General features: G+C 40.7%; 2 protein-coding genes across 3 annotated transcripts; one reads left to right on the top strand and one right to left on the bottom strand.

Moving 5' to 3' along the window:
- Positions 1-95: 95 nt before the first annotated feature.
- LOC119918399 (PARP1 binding protein) lies at positions 96-15272 on the top strand. Of its 2 annotated transcripts, none has more exons than XM_038739134.1 (11): positions 96-182; positions 387-542; positions 1342-1578; positions 1698-1802; positions 2746-2916; positions 3066-3220; positions 7554-7737; positions 7866-8047; positions 9457-9538; positions 13520-13697; positions 14218-15272. In XM_038739134.1, exons 2-11 carry the CDS (start codon positions 393-395, stop codon positions 14535-14537), a joined length of 1764 nt encoding a protein of 587 aa, XP_038595062.1. In that variant the 5' UTR covers positions 96-182; positions 387-392; the 3' UTR covers positions 14538-15272. The 2 variants fall into 2 exon arrangements, with proteins under 2 accessions (XP_038595062.1, XP_038595063.1); XM_038739135.1 differs by lacking the exon at positions 96-182 and adding an exon at positions 279-293.
- A 25-nt stretch (positions 15273-15297) lies between these two features.
- On the bottom strand, positions 15298-17604 carry pmch (pro-melanin-concentrating hormone). The gene is made up of 3 exons (XM_038739137.1): positions 17316-17604; positions 15608-15749; positions 15298-15435 (listed from the first exon to the last, which is right to left on the bottom strand). The coding sequence occupies exons 1-3, from the start codon at positions 17562-17564 to the stop codon at positions 15386-15388; spliced, it is 441 nt and encodes a 146-aa protein (XP_038595065.1). The 5' UTR covers positions 17565-17604; the 3' UTR covers positions 15298-15385.
- Positions 17605-20224: the final 2620 nt, after the last annotated feature.

Here is a 20224-nt window from a genome sequence, read left to right as displayed (position 1 = left end):
CTGCCACGAAACTATAACAAAAATGAGTGTAGAAGATAAATACTTTTTGTTGAACATCTCCCATTCATGTCTACCAGAAGCTGATAGGTCAGGATGCAGTAACGTCATCGGCAATTTAAAATTTGAAACAGCTGCTTCAGTGTTCTCGGAGGCTATCTGCACGCGCTACTACAATATTAGAGGTTTGCGTCATTAAATTAACATTGTGATATACTCTAACCATAAACATAGGATACTCTTAGTTATGTTTCTGAATCTTGTATGAGCTGACATCAACACATTGCAAATAGAAGGTTAAGCCATCTCTGTACTATTGTGCCACCGAGGCCAACGAACCACATGTTTATATGTTTTGAGAGCGTATTTTAATTTTGCTGCTGTTTCAGGTGAAAATGGAGGCTTTAGGAGACCGTCTAAAGGTGATGGTTAATCGCTTCAGGAGAGAGTGCCACACGGTTTTACAATCTGAGAGGACCACCATACATGGAGCTGATGGCATGCTGATGGTGCTGCAGCTGGCCATGGCTGAAGTTAATAAGCAGGTAACAGTTCATTCCTTTTAATTAAAACAGTCTCTCTCTAATTCGATTCCATTCAAAATACTTTATTCATCCAAGAGCAATTTGTGGCAGAAAGCTTCCAAACACAAATAACTTATTCACCCAAATAAAATTAAACTAATGGAATACTGATGACTAACTTGAAATACCAATATGTTGATGTAAGGAAAATTGCTGAAATACACATGGGTCAATGGCAGTGGCAAACCCATAACTGCCAACAATACCCAACACCTTGTGTCAAAAAGTGCATAAATCTATACGCAAGGTAAACCAACCACTTCTTGTACTTTGGCTATTGGTAATCTTAAATACCTTTTCGGGGACTTATTCAGTATAAAGCTGTGCGAGGGATCTCTATTTTGCTGATCATTAGTGCTGAAGCTAACCACTCCTTGCAATCTGTTCTTGTCCTCCTCCACACGCCCCCCACAAGGGGATGTAAACCAACAAATAAAAGAAAAGGTTAATATACTTTCAGTAAAAGAGGAATGTAACATTGTCAATATTCCCTGTGTTCTTGCTGTAAGTCATCCAGCGGCCCAAAAACGAAGCTGTGCGAGCCAAATTCACATCATCATCACGACATAATTCTATTGAACCATCAGGGTGACTGTCATCACGTCTATAACTGATGACATTACCACAGATTTCCGGCTGAGACCGCTCATGGCCCACTTTTGGACTGCAGGAGAAGGTCTTTCTGCTTTTGAACTGATTGGTTCCAGGCTGTCAGTAATTATGGCTGGTGCTTTCACTGTTTTTTCTCTTCCTGTGACAGCATGGCGGAGAGTTCAAAGTGGCTCTGAGTGATGTCCTGATGGCCTGGAAACACTTACTGTTAGACAAACTTCACCTGCCACCCCCCAACTTTGCACGCTTGGAGAACTATGATCTCATCCTGGAGGCATACGAATCCTTCCTGAAACGCTCCAACACTGTGGACCTGGTTGATATCCTCTCCATGTACAAACAGCTGAGACTAGTGGACTCGGACCAAGAGGACCCTGTGAGCCCGGTGAGCAGGAGCTGGTTGACATCAGAGTGATGATGTTGATTGTGGATGATCAGATTGGCTACTGAGTTAAAGATCAATCGATTTATCTCTCTAAATACTTTATTTATTCTTTCACCAAGATCCAGCTGTTTGAGTTCTTATCAGGCAACACGGAGGTCTCAGAGTTGCCAGACTCCTCTGTCCCGTCAACGCCGTCTTGTAAAAGCAAGCCCTGCAGCTCACAGGTAGGCCCAGTCCTGCTTTCATACACTAATAAAAAGGTGCAACTTATTTTATAAATGACTTTAAGAAACCCCTCTTTCCACTTTGCCCTCTACCCTCATAAAAAATGTTTTTCAGGAAAATGAAATGCTTTTTCTCCCGTTGGCAATAATCCATGCATTTACTTTCCCAGTCTTCAGTGTACTCGTCTGGAATCCATCCTGCTGTTATTGACAGGAACACTATGTCATATATCACTTAGTTTTAAGAGCGCAATGTGAATGCAGTTACTAGGCAGATGTGTAAAACAACACAATGTGCGGCTGTGTCTCTTTTCTCTACTCTTCTCTGTCCCTGCTGAATTTATGAGTGTTTTTTTAGTGGAGGAGCTTGCTGCTGCACTACCAGCTAGAGTGATGTCATTATTGGAGGTTAATACGGGCTGTTAGCTACTGTTTTTAGTGGTTTTACTCCGGCAATAAAGCTACTGTCCCTTTTTGGTAGTTCATAAACACAACCTGGATTACTACTACTAATAGTAGTAGCAATGTATCATGTCTGTCAGTTGCTTAGCGTAGCACAAAACTGAAAATCTGTTATATAGGGACAAAATCCTCCCTTCAAATTTCTCTAAAGCTCACTAATTATCATGTTTGATCTCGATTGTTTAATCTATACAAAAATGGAAGTGTAGAACATGGTTTTTGTACAGGTTAAACAAGGTTTTATTTTTTATTTTCTGTTGGCTTTGGAGGCCTTTGATTTCCTTACCTTAGATAGAGCCATGCTAGCTGTTTGAGTTTCCAGTCTTTGTGGTAAGCTAAGCTAACCAGCTGTAGCTTCATGTTTACCCGACAGACATGAAAGTGGTATAAATCTAACTCTCCAACAGAATTATATTTGATTAACTGATGTTTTTTCCAGATGTTTTCTAACCAAAAATGCTAATCTATTTATTATCAATAGGTGAAAATGGCAGTCAGAAGGGTTTTCTGCTCCTATCTGAATTTGCTTGTGAACGCCAAGAATGACATGGCCTTGGCGCTAACCCTTGACGTCCCTAGTCGCACTCTTGGACGACAGGCATTTACCGACATAAAGCACGCTGCACATAACAACAACACTTCTCTGTTCTTGGTAAGAAACATCCACATACTTGTCTTGTGCCTAGGCTTTCGCGAGGATGTTTTCAAACTTTACATCACTAGAAAATCATCAACTATGACATTTAAAATTGGAGTAATCCTCTTTGGTGCAACATTTGAATCTCTTTCATGCTTTTGCAGGCTGTGACATCTTTTGTGAGGGCCATCCAGCTCGGAGGGAAGGGCTACGCTCCAGCTGAGTCTGACCCACTGAGGAAACATGTCAAAGGCCTGTCGGACTTTGTCCAGTTTCTAGACAACCTGGAAGAAATACTCGGGGAGACTCCTGACCCAAGGTACACAATGCAGCTTAATCCAAGCTTCCACTTGCTCCCTGTCTTGCTGTTGCTTTTGACTTAATGCCTCCCTCCCTGTGACAGAATGGACTGTAAATGGGAGGCTGGGATGTGCTGCTTTCAGGACTGAAACTGTAAATTCTTGATGAATTCCAGTTCAGCTTTTGAATATAAATCAAATTTGAATTGAAGTTGTGAAAGTGGTGACAGAATTGCAATGCAAATGTTTTTCTCAGTCATCCATGTCATTGTTATCCAAGGAAGGTTAAAATCAAGGGCCGCTGGACTTGGTTAAAGATACTTCCCATTCCGAGGGGCTTCATCAATTCAGAACTGTGGCAAAATGTCTTTAAGTATCTTCAACCAAGTCCAGTTGCAATTGAATTTAACCTTTCCTGGAAATTACAGGGTGGTAGTAGTAACAAACACAAAAAGGAAAATAATGCTTTCTGGCGAAGGGTAGATGAGATTGATTCCACTAGGGATGGGACGCTTGATACTGACGTGTCGACACTGTCGAGATCCCGAAGCGCAGACGTTTCAAATCACTGCTCCAAAGCGTGGTTCAAAACGTCAATGTCACATGACCTGAGGCTTCGGTGCACTTCACCCCTTTTTCGACAAGTGGCACACCTGCCGCTTCTACGCTTCAGTGTTTGGAGCAAATCACCACTCATCTGCTTGCCTCTAAGTCCCAGAAGGCTTAAATGTCAAGCAAAAAAAGAGAAGAAATATTTTGAGAGATAGCAACATATAGGCCTAGAGGGATTGGCAGTGGTGATTTCACTGATTTCACAGCGATTTGGGACAGATAATAGTAGGCCTAACATGTTAATAGTGATAGCTTGGATACATTTAGTGGCATATAGGCCTATAGCCTAGTGATAGAGATGGTGATAGAGACAAATAGCATTAGACAGGCTAGGTGTGTAGCCTATAAAGATAGATAATGGATAGTGTAAATTAGAATGGAGAATCCACGTAAGAGGCCCCGATCCCTGGCGTGGGGACACGCATCATTCACAGTGCAACTGCTAATGCCACTGTAGAGGTAAAATATATTTGACAGATGCTTTTGTTCCAAGGACACATGATCCTTTGATTTATTGGCAGGTGCTGTGTATCCGCACCTGTATATAATGGCAAAAAAATACACATGTATGCCAGAAACAAGTGTTCCATGTGAACAAATATTTTCCAATGCTTGGCATGCCATTTATGAACAGGAAAACTAATGACTCTGCCCCAAAACAGCATAATATTTCTTGATAAATAAATAAAATTCTTGACTTATAACAAATATGAGACATTGTTCCACTTTTAATTTATCATTCTTGTAAAAAAAATCTTCAACTTTACTCAGTTATGGGTTTTTGATATAAATAACTGAATGAATAATAATGATGGTTATTTATTATTATTACACTAGGGCCTATATCTTTCCTCCTATTATTACACCTCTGTTAATAAGCTACTGTATAATACTGTAGATATCCATATGTATTATAATTTATTATATTCTTAGATTCACTTGTATACTTTATTATATTCTCTACTTACGAACTTCAACTATAATACTAAAATACGATTACAGTGTGGCAGCGGTGTAGTGGATAAGATGCATTCCTTTGGTGTCCCTGAACAAGACACTTAACCCCTAGTTACTCCAGAGGCGCGCGACCTCTGATGGCCTTTCATATAGCAATTGTAAGTCGCTTTGGATAAAAGCGTCAACTAAATGACTGACTACACACAGATGTGTTTTATTTAAACACACTTTTATTGCAATCCCCATCTGCTGTCTCTGACAATCTGAAAGCGTTTGTGTGTTTGTTGTATGGTGGTTTCTCTGAAATCCTGTTGGCCACGTACTGATAGACGTTTAGAATTGTAAACGCTGGTCATTGTTTCAATAAAACCCCTATCAAGATGTGTCAATATCAAAAGTGACCAGTAGATATCACCGTGGAGACGGGTATTCGAGTGTTTCGAAGCCTCGATATAATTCAGGTACAATTGCTTCAAACAGTTCAATGTTTCACAAAGCCTCGCTTTGCCCATCACTAGATTCCACTCTCATGTCTGTCATTTAAATATAAAGCTGCAGCCAGCAGCCAGTTAGCTTATCTTAGCATAAAGACTGGAAACGGGGAAACGGCTAGCCTGGCTCTGTCCACCAACCGGCACCTCTAACTTCACTAAACTAACGCATTATATCTTGTTTGATTTAATCCCTGTCTAAAAAGTGTTAAAATGACAATTCATTGCTTTTCAGTTTATGTGCCAGATTAATTCTTGGCCTGGCACAGTGACTTCCTGGAGTCTCCGTGGTCATGAATATGTAGTGTCTTTTATTTTTATTTATTTTTAATTTTTTGCTTTTTAAGGCTACATAATTTAATAACAGTTGGGCACTGTAGGTTTTTTTTTTTTTAATTTTTTAACAAACCTCAAGCCATGAAATGGTTAGAGCAACTTGTTTTCCATAGTAACTACATTCCTTAATCAGGGATAAATCTCTTATTTGTAGGAGCTTATCCTAAACATGCCAGAACAAACAACTTTTGATTTCAAATAATGCATCATTACAAAATGCTGTATTTACTTTGTTGAAGTCTAATACTCGTAAAAATATATTCCATTCCCAGAGAAATCATGCTGAGCTGATTAAGGGAATACACAGATTCCAAGAAAAGTTGAGTCCACTTCAGTATCTGGCAGTGACGGAGGTCAAATGCAGTGAAGCTCATGATTTATGACGGAGTGGGATTTTCTTTGAATTGCTTTGCTTATTCCTGCAATTCAAGTTCAGGTTAAATTCTGTTTCCTCTCTGGTGTAGCCAATTAAATTCTCCTGAATTGGATTATGAAAGCGGAACTGAGCTCAGCTGTGTGTGGGTAGGGGTGGGGGGATCCTGGTAGGAATATTTCCAGCCGGGTGTATTGGCCTGCCAGACACCTGTGCACTGAAATCACACCTGCGATCATAAAATCCACCTGTCCCACTGCAGCTCGTTATTTCTTTCAAATCCCTGTAATGACTCCCATCTAAGCTTCTCATGATAACATTTGGATTGCTAAAGCATGTTCATCTTTGCTACATCAAAGCCTGTCTTTGTTAAATAGCTTGTTCCCTGTTTGGAGCTCTTACTTTGATGAATTATCATCAAACCTCGAGCTCCACAGATCCTTCTCCATACCATTACAGATTATTTTTGATGTCAAAGCATTTGGCACCACAACAAAAGTGGTTATCAGAAATTTAGATTTAAGCCGCTCAATCATGTGAGGTTGGAGCTTTTGAGCTGAAGCTGTTGAAGGCACCCTTTGTAGCAGTCCCAGTAGCAACCTTTCCTTCACTCAGCCGAGCCAATACATTACACATGTTATGTGATGTTTGTGTAGTAGTGGATTCGACTCACGCTGCTCTTCTGAGGGTTCTCAGTTCATTCAATATGATGAGAGCACTCCACGTCTGATGAGACACTGAACTCAGCCAACACGTGTCTTTCAACAGGCAGTGCCTTTACGCTCTCTGTGGAGTACTGTATTTCCTCATACAAACACCTTCTATGGAGAGTTCAGGGCCCCTTGTTCACTTAACATCTGTTTTCCCAAATGATTCTGTTACCGAGCCCCGTTCGCTCACATCAGCACTGGGTCAGGGTTGGACCACCGCCTCTCCACCTTACTGCGATCTTTTCTAGCATGCTTTAGCACACTTGACGGTAAGAAACCTACAGAAGTGATATGTTGCTATGATTTTTGGACATGCTGCACCGACGGTGTGCGAGCATGGATGAAAATCCCCCAAAACTATAAAGAGGAAAATCTCTGTAGAGTTTCTCTGCTCATAGTCCATCAGTGAGAGCAGTGACAGTGCCCAGGGTGACTTAAAGGGATTTGGAGCATATTTTCTGCTTCATAACTGTTAACATTGGCAAAACTGCACTACTGTGAAATAAAGCTCAACTGGATGTTAACACCGAAACAATTACTCTGAGCCCTTAAAGTCAGTGTCCAATTAATTGAAAGTGAAGCTACAGTATATCTTTTGAAGACATACAGACGAAGGCCGTGGCTTTTCTGGGTTTTTAGTTTTAGGAGAGAGTTATTCATGTTGGCAAATATTGGCTGAACTCTTGAACACTATTAATTCCATCCAGATGAAAACCTGTATGTGTTCTGCAGAAGAGAAAGAGAAAGAGACTTTGCTTTCCAAAATAAATGCAGGTATCTTTGGGGTTTTTTTGGTTTTTTTTGTTTTCGCCAACTGTGCACAATACATCTCTCTCAGCAGATGCCACTGTGACTGTCACTGTTTGATTCTCAGTGTATGTGGAGCCAGGCTGGTGACTGCCATCAGGGCAGTACTGGTGAAGGGACGCAGCAGTGGAGATGCAGTCTACGCTGCAGCTGAAGAGACAACAAAGGAACTGAAGGACAGGATCTGCCAGCTACACCAGATCCAGAAACAGTCTGCTAATGGAAGCGCAACGGGGATAAGCCCTGCCAGGGTAATGTACAGCCTCTGCTCTCCAGCCAGTCTGCTACAGTTTTGGCTTTTGTTTCTCTCCTGAAATCCATACATTCACACACTGAATGACTGTGCCCTGATTGTAATTGTGTTGCTGTACCTCTCCAGCCAAAGGCCTACGCAGTCAATCATGCCACTGCGTATGGAGGTCGGGACACTGTGAAGGTGCTGATGGCTCTTCTGGATGAAGAAGCTCTTACTCCTCTGTGTCAGAACAAGGCAGACCTGCTGTGTGAGGACCAGCCCATCCTCAGTGGAGCCGAGGGGACCTGCATCCTCATGATGTTCAGGTTGGCACAAATTGTCATGCACTTCAAACTTGGATTGAACTGAAATAACTGTTCTATTTCTAATAGAGAGCATATGTTATATAAAGATTATATTATATTAATCTTGTGCAGACTTATAGCCGTGCTAGCAGTGACTCTAGAGATGGCAATGCCGGTCTGTTGGTCCGTCCACTATTGGATGGATTGCCATGAAATTTGGTCCAGATATTCATGATCCTTTAGATGATATATCCTACTGACAGAAAATGTTAGTTAGACTTGCTAAACAAAGATGGTGAACGTGGTAAACATTATACCTGTGAAATATCAGCATGTTTGAATTGTCATTGTAAGCATTTTGCCATGCTAGCGTTAGCATTTAGCTCAAAGTACCTCTGAGCCAAAGTACAGCCTCACAGAGCCGCTTGAATGGCTGTAGAGAAGTGCTGAAATTATCAGATTAATCAGTCAACAGAAAATATGTCAATGCTTTTTAATTTTGATTCATTAGTCATCAATATTTATTTTTATTGGTATCATTTCATTTTTTTAAATTTTTTTTTTTACAATTGACGAGCCTTTATGTTGTACAGGCTAAACAATGTAATTTTTGAATCATGCAAAATAGCCAACAGATTAACCCAGAGTTAATCAATTGTTAGTTGTAGCCAAACAGCCGTAACTTGGACAGAAGATCTAAATCTGTAAAACAGACAATAACCAAGCTTGTTCTGCATGAAGCTAACCTAGCTCCAGAAATACATACAGAGCAATAGTAATCTTGTTTTTACCACGCCTTTCATTATAGACGAAATAAAAAACACTTTCTGTAACGCACCATACTGTAGCACCAGTGTACTGGAACAGTCAATTCTTAAATGTAGATGCTTTATTACATCCTTCAGGCGTCAAGTACAACATTGGTTAATTAAATGTTAATATTTTACGATGAAAAAGTAATCTCACAGAGCTTTGAATTAAATTTGACCCTTTTCATTACCACAGATTCAGAGTGGGAAAGCCCCTGAAACAACAACTAGACCAACATGAGACTCTACAACTCTCCAGTAAAACCATATGGAGGAAAAACCTCCCACACCACACTGGAACAATCTCTCTGGTCAAACATCTGAAATAAAAATAATAATAAAAAAAGAATAGCCACTGGCTGTGGTCAGGGGGGAACCTACATAACGTCTGAGGTGGATGACATTGAATGGCTGATATCCAATTTGGTGCAAAAGCGCATCACCTCATTCTGACCTTAGTGAAAACATCTTTTACATGTTGTGTAAAGCTGCGATAAAGAGAGACCAGATTGTTTAAGAAACAGTGGATCAGTTTCTTGGTTAGTGTGACGATGTAACCTTCTAGCTTCTCTTAATTTATAAACTTCTTGTCTTTGCTTCTCATTGTGGCTCACCCCTCAGATCCCCTGAAGTGCCTACTGGATGTTCTCCAGAACCTCTAAGGAACCGAGTCCAGAGCCGGCTAGACCTGCTCAAACCCAAGGTAACGTGGGCCCCTTCATCCAAGAGCCCCAAATCCAAACCATCAGTTACTTCAAATTGAATCAGATGTACAAACATTGAAAATAATGTCTTTACATCCTGTAATTTCTGCCTGGTATTATATTATTTATTTTCTTAGCTGAAGCTCACATCTTAACTGACTTTCACCGTTCCCGTTTGCACAGCTGTGTTTCAGCTCTTAGTGTTGGTTTGAGGGTGCTGTTTAAATCCATAGCATAAAACGACTTACTCGTGGGAGATTCAAACCATTAACCAATCCTGATAACTTATCCTATTGTCAGGGCTCAGGTCCATTTGCTTACAGTGCACAATATAACGTACTGTATATCTGATATCAATACCTCTTCTTTCCTGGATGTGAGCTCAGCTGTTTTATTTTTTTACAGTAATGTTTTCTGGCGTCAGTGTGAAAGAGTCACATTATGATTATATAGTTTTTGTTACCAACAAGACTTTTCTGTTTGTGTGCTTTTTGTTTTTTCAATTGAATCTGTAGAACAAAGACAATTATTTCATCAGACTCTTGATTTAACACTCAGTTATGATTTATGATGATTTAGAAACATTGTTGCCATTACATAGTTTGTCCACCAGATAGTGCTGACTAGTTGATTATTTCCGCTGTAAAATATCCCACTCAGTATATATCTTGGTAAAAAATCATTTTAAATGGAAACTCACTCACTGATTTTCACACATTTCTTGGGGAGTTCTACTGAACATGTGAAACAAGTTGTGTAAAGCCTTTTGTGTCTCCAGAGGGAGCTGAGTAGTCACTTGAGATGTCCTCAAGTGATGTCACTTGAGTCGGCTGGGGCTGAAAACTACAAGTTTGAAAATTAAGAAAATCTGGGGGTGTGGAGTCGGAAAGAAGTGAGCTCACCAGACCTCTGTAGCCCCCTCCTCATCTCTGGTGCAGGCTAGAGGCTCAAGGCTACATTAGCTGCTACTAGCATAACACACCCGAATCTCCAACCAATCTGTCAAAGGTCGAGTTGCGTGGTGGGTAATGTGGACGACAGTTTTCAACAAGGAAGACAAATGTGTGGACTTAAAAAGGAGATATCTTTTTTTAAACTGTCCATCGTGACTCCCACATTGTTATAGGAGTGCAAAAATGATTCAGTGGAATACTCTTTTTAAGGGATTCACATCAAGATTTAATTATGTTAAAAAATGGCCGATATATCATTATCAGGGTTTATTTTTTTTAACTCCCAAATATTAAAACTAGCTTCAAACACCAGTATTGGTCATGTATTTCCAGCTACATAATATTTAAAATATAATTTTGAAAGGGGCCATTCTGCACCCTGATGAGTACTTTTATTCATGATACCATTATAAATTTTGCTGATGGTACGTTAATTGGAGTCAGACTTTGAATGCAGGACTTTTCCCTTTAACAGTATTTTTACAGTATGGTACTGCAACTTTTACGCATCGCAATTGCTGAGTCACCCAAAAAACACTGACAAGACCAGCTTTAGACTTTAGGGTAGGACTGATCTAACATGAAGTAGCTCTGCTGTGTGAACTCCTTTTGAACATGTATGCTAAACACATTTTGTGAAATGGCTCCTTTATTTGATTGCACTAGCAGATGTCGTTTTAGCTCCCCACAATCTGGCCGCTTTCCTGTTTGAGTGTGCTGTAATGGTCCCTGGGTAGCTCACCGCTTCCTGAACTCGGTGAGCGGAAGCTTTCTGCATCAATTTCACTTTGAAGATGCCATATCAGTCGCGTAATTCCACTAGCAAGGGAAACTTGAAAGGTTATTGTTTCCTGTTGTCTGCTGAATGACTTTATCCCAGACTTCTCCAGCAGTTTCATCATGCACTGACGTCAACTGGCACACACAGAGATGGACAGATTTAGTTTCTGTTTTTGGGATGTTTCCAAATCTTAGTGCCCCAGATGATCCAAACATAAAAAAAAAAAAACATTATACCAATTTAGTGTTGCTCTTAATTGAGTTCTCAGTAATGATGTTTGTGAAAAGATGCATTTGATAACAACATAATACTACTGTGTGTGTGTGTGTGTGTGTGTGTGTGTATATATATACACACACAGACAGAGAATGATTGTATCAGTCTCTGATGGTGATAATACTCACAGTGCACCTGTTCTGACTTTTATCACTTTTTGTGAGCATACATGTCGAAAGCTGCATAAATTGCTCGCACCTGCTTTTTGGAGTACTATCAGGAATGTCTTGGTCAGGTGTCTCCAGCGTTGTGTCAGGCGGTGTGCACAGGTTATTTCAGGACAGCCATCTTCAGAGGAATGAGGGCCGTCTGACCACACGGTGCCACATTGGGCTCCCACCTGTTGTAATTGGATTAGATGTTTTCCGTCAGTCATAGTTTGGCAATGTTCACTCTTCCATCCCCTCCCATTGTTTCAGGGGCGTTTCAAATAGGTTTTATTAGCATGCAACCAGGGCAGCATACATTTTTAGCTCCATTATTGGAGTGTGCCTCATTCTTAGTTACTGTTGTTTTAGGTGCTCTTTAAGAAGTTCTTTTGAAAAGCACACAGACTTTGATCCCTTTGTGCTTTACGGACCCACCCAGCTTTGCCCGCTGTATTTTTCCCTCAGATTTCTCCTCCCTCCTGTGGCCCACTGGCCTGAAGGGTGAAATCCTTGGCTTGTGATAATCCCAAGCAAGCGTAGATCAAACAGTGGATGAAAAAGCTGTGGGTATGTGTGCCCCAGGGCCAGGATTGCAGTCTTCAGTATCATTCACTTTGTTATAACTTACTAGGCTGTTCGAAAGGGCATTTTAATAAGGTGCTGCTCTACTATCTTAGACATGTAATTGTGATAGGATTGAATAGTTTCTCCTGTTTTTATAGTGGTGTAACGTTGGGCTAATGTACGATTGGTTAACCTTTTTCAATGAGGAGGAAATCACCACCTCTCTTCTTGTGAGCACTTATTCTTGAAATTTGAAAGAGTGAAGGTTTTTGTGTTACAAAACACCATGATGAAAGCCAGAAAATATATTTTGAAAGCTAGGAATCTTGGCTGCTGGCCCTTAGTTATCAATACTGATACACAACCGTGTCGCCATTGAAATTCTTGAACAACTATTGGATGGATTGCCACTTTGGTACAGATATTCATGGTCCCTAGAGGAGGAATCCTCATGAATTTGGTGATCCCCTGACTTTTCATGTAGTGCCACCAGCAGGTCAGTTTTCATTTATCCAGTGAAATATCTCAACGTCTACCGGATGGATTGGCACATAGTTTTATACTGACAGTCGTGATTCCCAGGTGACCTGTCCAAATGGCTTTGGTTATCCCCTGACTTTTCCTCTCACACATAAGATTGACATTTGTGATTTTAATTTAAATGTCTCGACAACAATTGGATAGATATCCATGAAATTTAGAACACACATTCTTGCCCCCCTCAGGATGAGGATTGTTAACGATCCCTTTACATTTCATCGGATACAATTATCGGGTCAAAATTGTGTGTCCAATATTTTGGTTTATGATCAAATACCTGCAAAACTAGTGCTGTAAAGTTATCATTAATTTAAATGTTAGCATGGTAACATTAAAATAAGGTGATCATGGTAAACATTGTACCTGTTACGCAACACCATATTAACATTGTCATTGTGAGCATGTTGCCTTACTAGGATTAGCATTTAGGTCAACGCACTGCTGTGATGAAGTACAGCCTCACCGAGCAGCTAACGTGGCTGTGCATTTCATGCTCCCTTCTTGAGCAGTTGAAAATGTGCAGGAGTGGGAAAGCACTTCTTGAAATTTGAGTGTGAGCGAGGGTTTATTTTTGTTCCAAACACCAAAGTAAAAACCAGAAAGTAAACTTTGATAGCCGGAAACCTGGGCCACCTGCCCCTAGTCAATGATACTGTTCATCAGCCATGTCTCCATACCATCAACTGGATAAAAGTAATTTATTTCTATTTATTCCAGGCCAAAGATGTAATTCGATCCCAGTTTGCCTGCACATACAAGGATGACGAACTGCCACTTAACCGTGTGCTGGAGTTCCCCAGCACCAGCCAGGTCCCTACCTGTGTGCACCCAGCACCCAAAACCATTCATGCTGTGGATAAAGAGTGCAGCTCTGGGGTGGAGGTGACGACCACAGGTACAGATTTAAACTACATTTTATCAAATCCTACAGATGTATTCCACTGCATGTGTAGAAAAGCTCAAAATGTCAACACAAGCAGTGCAGCTTTCTCCTTCTGCTGGGATAGATCCGTTTCCTCTTACGCCACACAGCTGGACTGAGGCCCAGGCACACCTTCTCAGCTCCAGCCTTGAACCCTTCCCAGCCCCAGCCTTGGGACTGGTACTTACCATCAGCCGTTAAATGAATCCCCATCCTATAAAACTTGCTCACACCCACATCTGTAGTAAAAACAAAAAACCACACACACACTCACACAGAGTTTTGCCCATTTCCCCCCTCTGTCTTTTGTTCTGTGGGAATTCAGGCTCGCCTCCATCAGGTTACATGACAAATGTTAAATTTCAACTTCTTAGAATAAACACACAGCCTGCTTCGACCAGCAGCTAACGTCAGCATTTTCGTCACAACATTTTCCTTTTTTTCCGCCTGCCAGGTTGTCACACTTGCTTTTGCTTTGTTTTAATCTTTCCAGCCAAGCCCACCTCTGAATGTCGAAATAAGGAGCAGAGCGGTGTGCAGCGGGGGACTGCTTTCGGGCAAAGAAGTGGAAATGCCCAAAACAGAAGTGCAGGCCCAGGCAATCGACAGAAACCTGGCATTCAGATGCAGAGCAAAGGCAACAAGAGAAAGCAGGTGGATTCTGACCAACCTGGAGGATCAGAGAATGAGCCTCCACAGAAGAAACGGCCCACTAGTGTCTCTGTCAAAATGCAGAAGAACACCAGCAAGGCTTCGAGTAAGAAGAAGCTGATAGCTGGGCAGGGAAAGCTAACCAGCTTCTTTAGAGTCTGATAATTGTTCGTCCTGGTTTTGACCAGATACTTACTGTGATGGTACAGTAGATAGACTTTCAAACTGTGTTCATACAAGGCAGCTGGGTGGTGGTGGTCAGTTGTTTATCACTGACAAATCTTGTGTAGCATGTGAATGATCCACTTAACACTGCAATTAATTATTTTTCAGTCTATGTTCATCTGTTGACTGTTAATTTAATTAACTGATTGAAGGAATAATTTTTGAGAAACTTTCATTTCTGCTGAGTTTGATGAGAAGATTGATGTCATGACTCATGTCTGAATACGAAATATGAAGAGCTAGCAGGCGATTAGCTTATTTTAGCATAAAGCAGAGGGAAACAGCTAGCCTGGCTCTGCTAAATAAGATTTAACAATTTAATTAGGACAATTTAGAGGTGCTGGCACGTTGATTTTACAACTTTGGACAGAGCCAGGAAAACAGTTTCCTCCAATTCCAGTTTCTATGCTAAGCTAAGCTAGCTGACAGATGACAGCTTCATGTTTAGCGTACAGATCCATATTTGTATGTGGCATTTTGATCAATTTGCTAGCAGAATATTGTGAATCTGGATTTGGCCAGTGCACAGCCAACATGCCCTACTTTGGGTTGTAATGTATTTAATCGCTATTTGTATAGTATTGTCTATTTAACCTGTAAAATTCCAAAATGAAATCAACTCTGTAAATATGACGCAGACTTTTCCTTTTTAATAAAACTCTTATGTTTTTATTTTTTTTGTGCAGTCATCTTCTACAAGAAAATGCATTTCAGTGTAACACATATATGGAAACCATTTTTACAGCACATTCAAGGGAGGGGGTGCTTGCAGCATTGGGAAACATTTATACTTCCCAGCAGGGTCGGTACACTCTTCCTATCATACACCGCAGCACTAGAAGGAAAGAATACTTGCATTAGAAAATATGAACATTAGGATATTTGACATGGTCACGTATGATATCCGAATGAATATTACTGGTTGATACATACTTGAGAAAATCAAAACTGAAAGCTTCAACTTTTTTTAAAAATCAATACAAAAACATGTGGTTGCAGATACTTACTGTCCAGGTCAGTGTTTCTACGAGCAATTTTGAAACTGTGCTCAGCGGGAGTGCGGTTCAAGCTCCTGTCTGTGAGCAGAGGAAGGCTCCGAGTGAAGGCCGGGTCCAGCCCACGAATACTGTGTCCTTTCAGCCTCATGTCCTGTAACACAGTATTGATCAGTGATTAGATGTGACACCATAAGACCACACACGTTCACAGTATCTAAACTCTGGAATCTTTTAAGTTGCAGCAAATGTGCAACAGCTTTCAAAGATTATCTTTTCAGTTGCAGCACAGGTGTTGGATCTGTCTTTACCAGCTGATCCAAGCCACATGAACCCCAAATGGAAGAAATATGTCTCCCCGTTTTTACTACATCACAGTGGCCTGTTTTCTTCCACTGCTCCAGTTCACCCAGATTGCTTTGTTCTCTCCATCATGGCTGCCTGTTCCCCATTACCGCAGAGATAACCACTATGTTCATGACACACACAGGACACAGCCGCCAGATAAACTCTTTATACATCTCAGCCAAACGTTTGAGGGCCCACAGATATATCATCATTCTTCCCACTGTGATTCCAATAAATCTTTATAGGCTTGTGATCATTTGACCTTTTCAGCTAATAGTATTTCCTGGTTTTCCAACAGTGCCATAAAAGATTTTCATAGATGTGTATGCATTATTGACTTAGCAGTAGACACGAGGACGGTGACCACTTGAAAGGGGTCAAATGTTCAGACAGGGTGGAGATAATGTGCTCTTTGTTGTTGTTGAACTGTCGTTACCTGTGGTTATTTATTGAAGGAAATCTCATTCAGTGTATAGTTATGATGCATGACTGTCATTGGCAGAGTTCAGTAACTCTAAATAGAGACTAGCCTGATACATTTATTTGGGATGAATTAACTAAGAATAATTCAAATAACTGGCAATCTTGGATTAATTTGCTTACAGCATTAAATAATTCAACAGAAACTTTTCCATCCAGAGACAAGTGACCTGGGTACTCTGGGCAATATACTGAACATTCTGCTAACTGTTTTCACAGCCGCAGGGACTATTTCTTTTGTAAAAAGTAATTTAAATAAAAACTGTTCACAGTCAGACACCAATGTTGGACGAGAGGGCCTGGCTCTCAATGTCTGTTCCAGCTTATCCCAAAGGTGTTCGATAGGGTTGAGGACAGGGCTTTGTGCAAACCAGTCAAGTTCCTTCACACCAAACTGGGAAAACCATTTCTTTATGGAGCTGGCTTTGTGCACATGGAAACTGAAATATGTAGATTATTCAAAGTGACTAGGACAGTAGTTCTGGAAAGACACACTGCTGTTGCCCCCTATATAAGAATCTGCATGGCTAAACTAGAGGTTTGTAAGAAAATATGTTTTTATGTCATTTGGGTGAATGGTACCACTTTCTAATAAGGTGCCCTACAGGCTTTAGAAATTGCAACTGATGGCAATATAATGGTTAATTAATTATTTTGTAATGCTTTATAAATCTGTTATAAGCCATTAATAAGAAAAAAACATTTGGATACCAGGTTGTGAAAATTATACCTGAAGAACTGAAGAGCTGAAGGGATTTGTCACCACCTGGCAACCCAAACATTTTTTTTATTAATGACATTAGTTATTGTTGAACACTACTAAAGTTGTTAGAACCCCTTTAAACAGCTTCAAACTTTGAAAAGTCATCAACAACTGCAGTGTGACACTTACTGAGACGATGATCATTTTAGGGCTTCCATCTTCATCATTCACGTTGTTGTCCAGCACACGGTTTCGTCTGTACACGGGGGGAACCACAGCAGGCTCCGTCATGGGTTCGTCCCCCAGGAACAAACCCAGACCATCTTGCTCTGTTATGCCATCTTCTACTTTGGTTGCAGGCATGGCTACGGTTACCAAATGGCTGCTCAGCTCAGAGAACAGCACTAGAGTATACAGGACAGAGCAGACAGACATCATGGTATCTCAATAGTTAGTTCTACAGTCGTTGACTGATCTTCTATCACGTATCGACTGTTCTACCTGGGCTCTCAGCTGCCTTATATATTCAGAGAGAGGTCATTTTGCTTACACCTTAAAATTGTTACATGTAAAAAGTGTGATGTCTCCCGAGGATGTGCATTCATCTAAAAAGGCCAAAGGTTACAGGAAGTTTAAAGGTCACTGCTGTAATTCCATTAATAGGTGTTCCTTCATAAAGAAAAAGTAAATAGCTCTATTTTGTGTGTTTAGAGCTGTGATGATTTCTAATGGATAAAGAGGTGAAACATGTAGGGCTGTAATTTCCACCAAGAGGCAAGAAGGCTCACAGAAGGTCAAAGGGAAGGAATTAATCGTGGATCTTTTACTAAAATCCACATGCATGAAATGGGCCCAGCAGGTGAGAGGACAGAGAGAGATACTTTGACTGAATGAGCTGCATCAAAGATGACCACTGAGTGGTCACAGTGAGTCATTTTCTCTGAATGGCATCAGTGTCTGCACATGGCTGAGAAAAATCCTGTGATGGACCATCCACAAGGGTCTGTAACGAGAATGAAAACGACCAAACTGACACGACAACAGGCCATAACAGAAAATTATGATGAGGAATTGTAAAGGAATAGTTCGACATTTTGGGAAATACATTCACTTTCTTGCTTAGAGTTAGATGAGACGATCAATACCACTTCCACGTTTGTGCACTGAAAAAGAAGTCAAAGCCATGAGATGATTTGCTGAGCTCAGCATAAAGACTGGAAAAAGCTAGCCTGACTCTGTAGACAAAAGAAATCTGCTTACCAGGAACTCTTAAGTTCACTAATTAACATTGTATATCTCGTTTGTAACTTCCTGGAGTCTTGTCAGTGGAGACTTAAGGACGTCACTGCACCCAGCCAAGAAACAGTCATACGAGGCTGGAATATGGGAATTCAGAACAGAAGCACCTAACCCTTGTAAAGCCATGTCTCACTACATGCTAGTGGCATGGTTCTTGGAATGGCAATGTTGGTCTGAAGGGTGGTCATGAGTAAAATGTCTCAACAACTATGGATTGCCTTCAAATTTTATGCAGAAATGTATGGTCCCCAGAGGATGAATCCTACTTACTTTGGTGAACCCTTGACTTATCCTCTTGTGCCACCACAAGGTTGACATTCGTAGTTTTGAGTAAAATTTCTCAACAACTTTTGGATGGATTGCTATCTGACACATTCATGTCCCCCTCGGGTCATCATCAGGTCAGGCTTCCTGTATGACAAAAACCTACAAAACAAATTTTGTCTCAGCTGTGTTTAGTGATAATCAGCAACTAGCATGCTAAACTAAGATGGTGAACGTGGTAACATTACACCTGCTTAGCATTTAGCTGAAAGCACACAAAAGGAAGTACAGCCTCATTTCCCAAAATGTCCATTTCCATACTAATTTAAAGGAGAATGTGATATGCCACAGCTCTGCGATCAAGCCTTGGGAGCATTTGATCAACAGGCACCTGAACCAAGGTGGCAATCATCAGCTGATGATAAAAGGCGGAGGCAAGCAAAAACCAAAGGACCTTCATGTTGACATAGCTACTCGCAGGCTTCTTCTTAACTCAAAAGGCTTACCTTATTAACATCACAGGAGCCGTAGCACAGAGGATGGAGTACCAGGACATGAATAATAGCTATTGAACTCAGCTGAAATGATTTTACTTGGAGCGGTCAGCCTTTATTTTGTAAGTATTATTGTTGGAGGGCGAGGACTTCTACTGAAGGACTGAACTTGTCCACAGGGGCACGGCCGTTCCAGCAGAAGCACAACTGAACTTGAGAGCTTCATGCTCTGTTGTTGTAACCTTTCTCGCTCTTTCTCTCTTTCTGATAATCTCTCCCTCCCTTTTCCCATATTTCTGATGATATAGGCTGTATTAATGTACTGATATGGACAGTAGACACACTGCAAATCAATGCAAGTCCACTTGGCTTCTGGGCACTTACTGAGAAGATTTGATGAACTCTTAGCTGTGGTGAAGGTCTTTTATCTGGTAACTGTGATTTTTTCCCCCCTGGTCTGAACTTCTAAGAAATCATTACCATAATTCTCTAACAAAGAACATTAGCAATAGAGCCAAGAGTCAAATAATCTTATGAGGACCAGATGTGATTCGGTGGGTATCCATGAACATTATTTACTAAATCTTTTTGTTTCCACAACACAGCTTGTCAAATCTTCATGCCAGTAAAGTTTATTCAACTACTTTATTCAACTTTTGACTGTGCTGTCTCTGATTTACAGTTAGTCCTGTTTGTAAGCAGCCATAATTATGTCCAGATTTTATCTGGCCTTGTGTATGGTTTACATTTTAAACTTAATGAGTAGTTTTTTTCATAAGCTCTGTCTGCTTCCATCACCTGTCAGTTGCCAGTGCTGTATTTCAATGAAACCTCCTACAGATTTGTGCATAGAGACTTCAGAAATCTCGGCCCTATGACATCAGTAGCAGCACGGTTTTATAATCCTCCAGGGACCAACACATTATTTCCCTGTCCTGTATTAACACACTGCCTTTCATCACTGACACTCGTCTTCTAATAGAAAATATAAGGAGAGAAAAAACAACCACTGTTGCAACAGAGAGGAAGCAGCTCCGGTTC

This window comes from Micropterus salmoides, unplaced genomic scaffold (assembly GCF_014851395.1).
Source record: "Micropterus salmoides isolate LMB-PRFRI ecotype aquatic unplaced genomic scaffold, ASM1485139v1 Ms_hic_scaffold_23, whole genome shotgun sequence".
Classification (NCBI taxonomy): domain Eukaryota; kingdom Metazoa; phylum Chordata; class Actinopteri; order Centrarchiformes; family Centrarchidae; genus Micropterus; species Micropterus salmoides.
Note: the sequence above shows the minus strand (reverse complement) of the source record. Positions and strands in the feature narration are given on the sequence as shown.

Excerpts from the sequence above, each read along its gene's own strand:
- LOC119918399 (XM_038739134.1), top strand. The coding sequence starts at position 393 with ATGGAGGCTTTAGGAGACCGTCTAAAGGTGATGGTTAATCGCTTCAGG. Across the intron at positions 543-1,341 it reads TGGCTGAAGTTAATAAGCAG|CATGGCGGAGAGTTCAAAGT; the intron begins GTAACAGTTCAT and ends TTCCTGTGACAG. Across the intron at positions 8,048-9,456 it reads TGCATCCTCATGATGTTCAG|ATCCCCTGAAGTGCCTACTG; the intron begins GTTGGCACAAAT and ends CTCACCCCTCAG.
- pmch (XM_038739137.1), bottom strand. The coding sequence starts at position 17,564 with ATGATGTCTGTCTGCTCTGTCCTGTATACTCTAGTGCTGTTCTCTGAG. Across the intron at positions 15,750-17,315 it reads CTAAAATGATCATCGTCTCA|GACATGAGGCTGAAAGGACA; the intron begins GTAAGTGTCACA and ends ACTGTGTTACAG. Across the intron at positions 15,436-15,607 it reads TAGAAACACTGACCTGGACA|TGCTGCGGTGTATGATAGGA; the intron begins GTAAGTATCTGC and ends CTTTCCTTCTAG.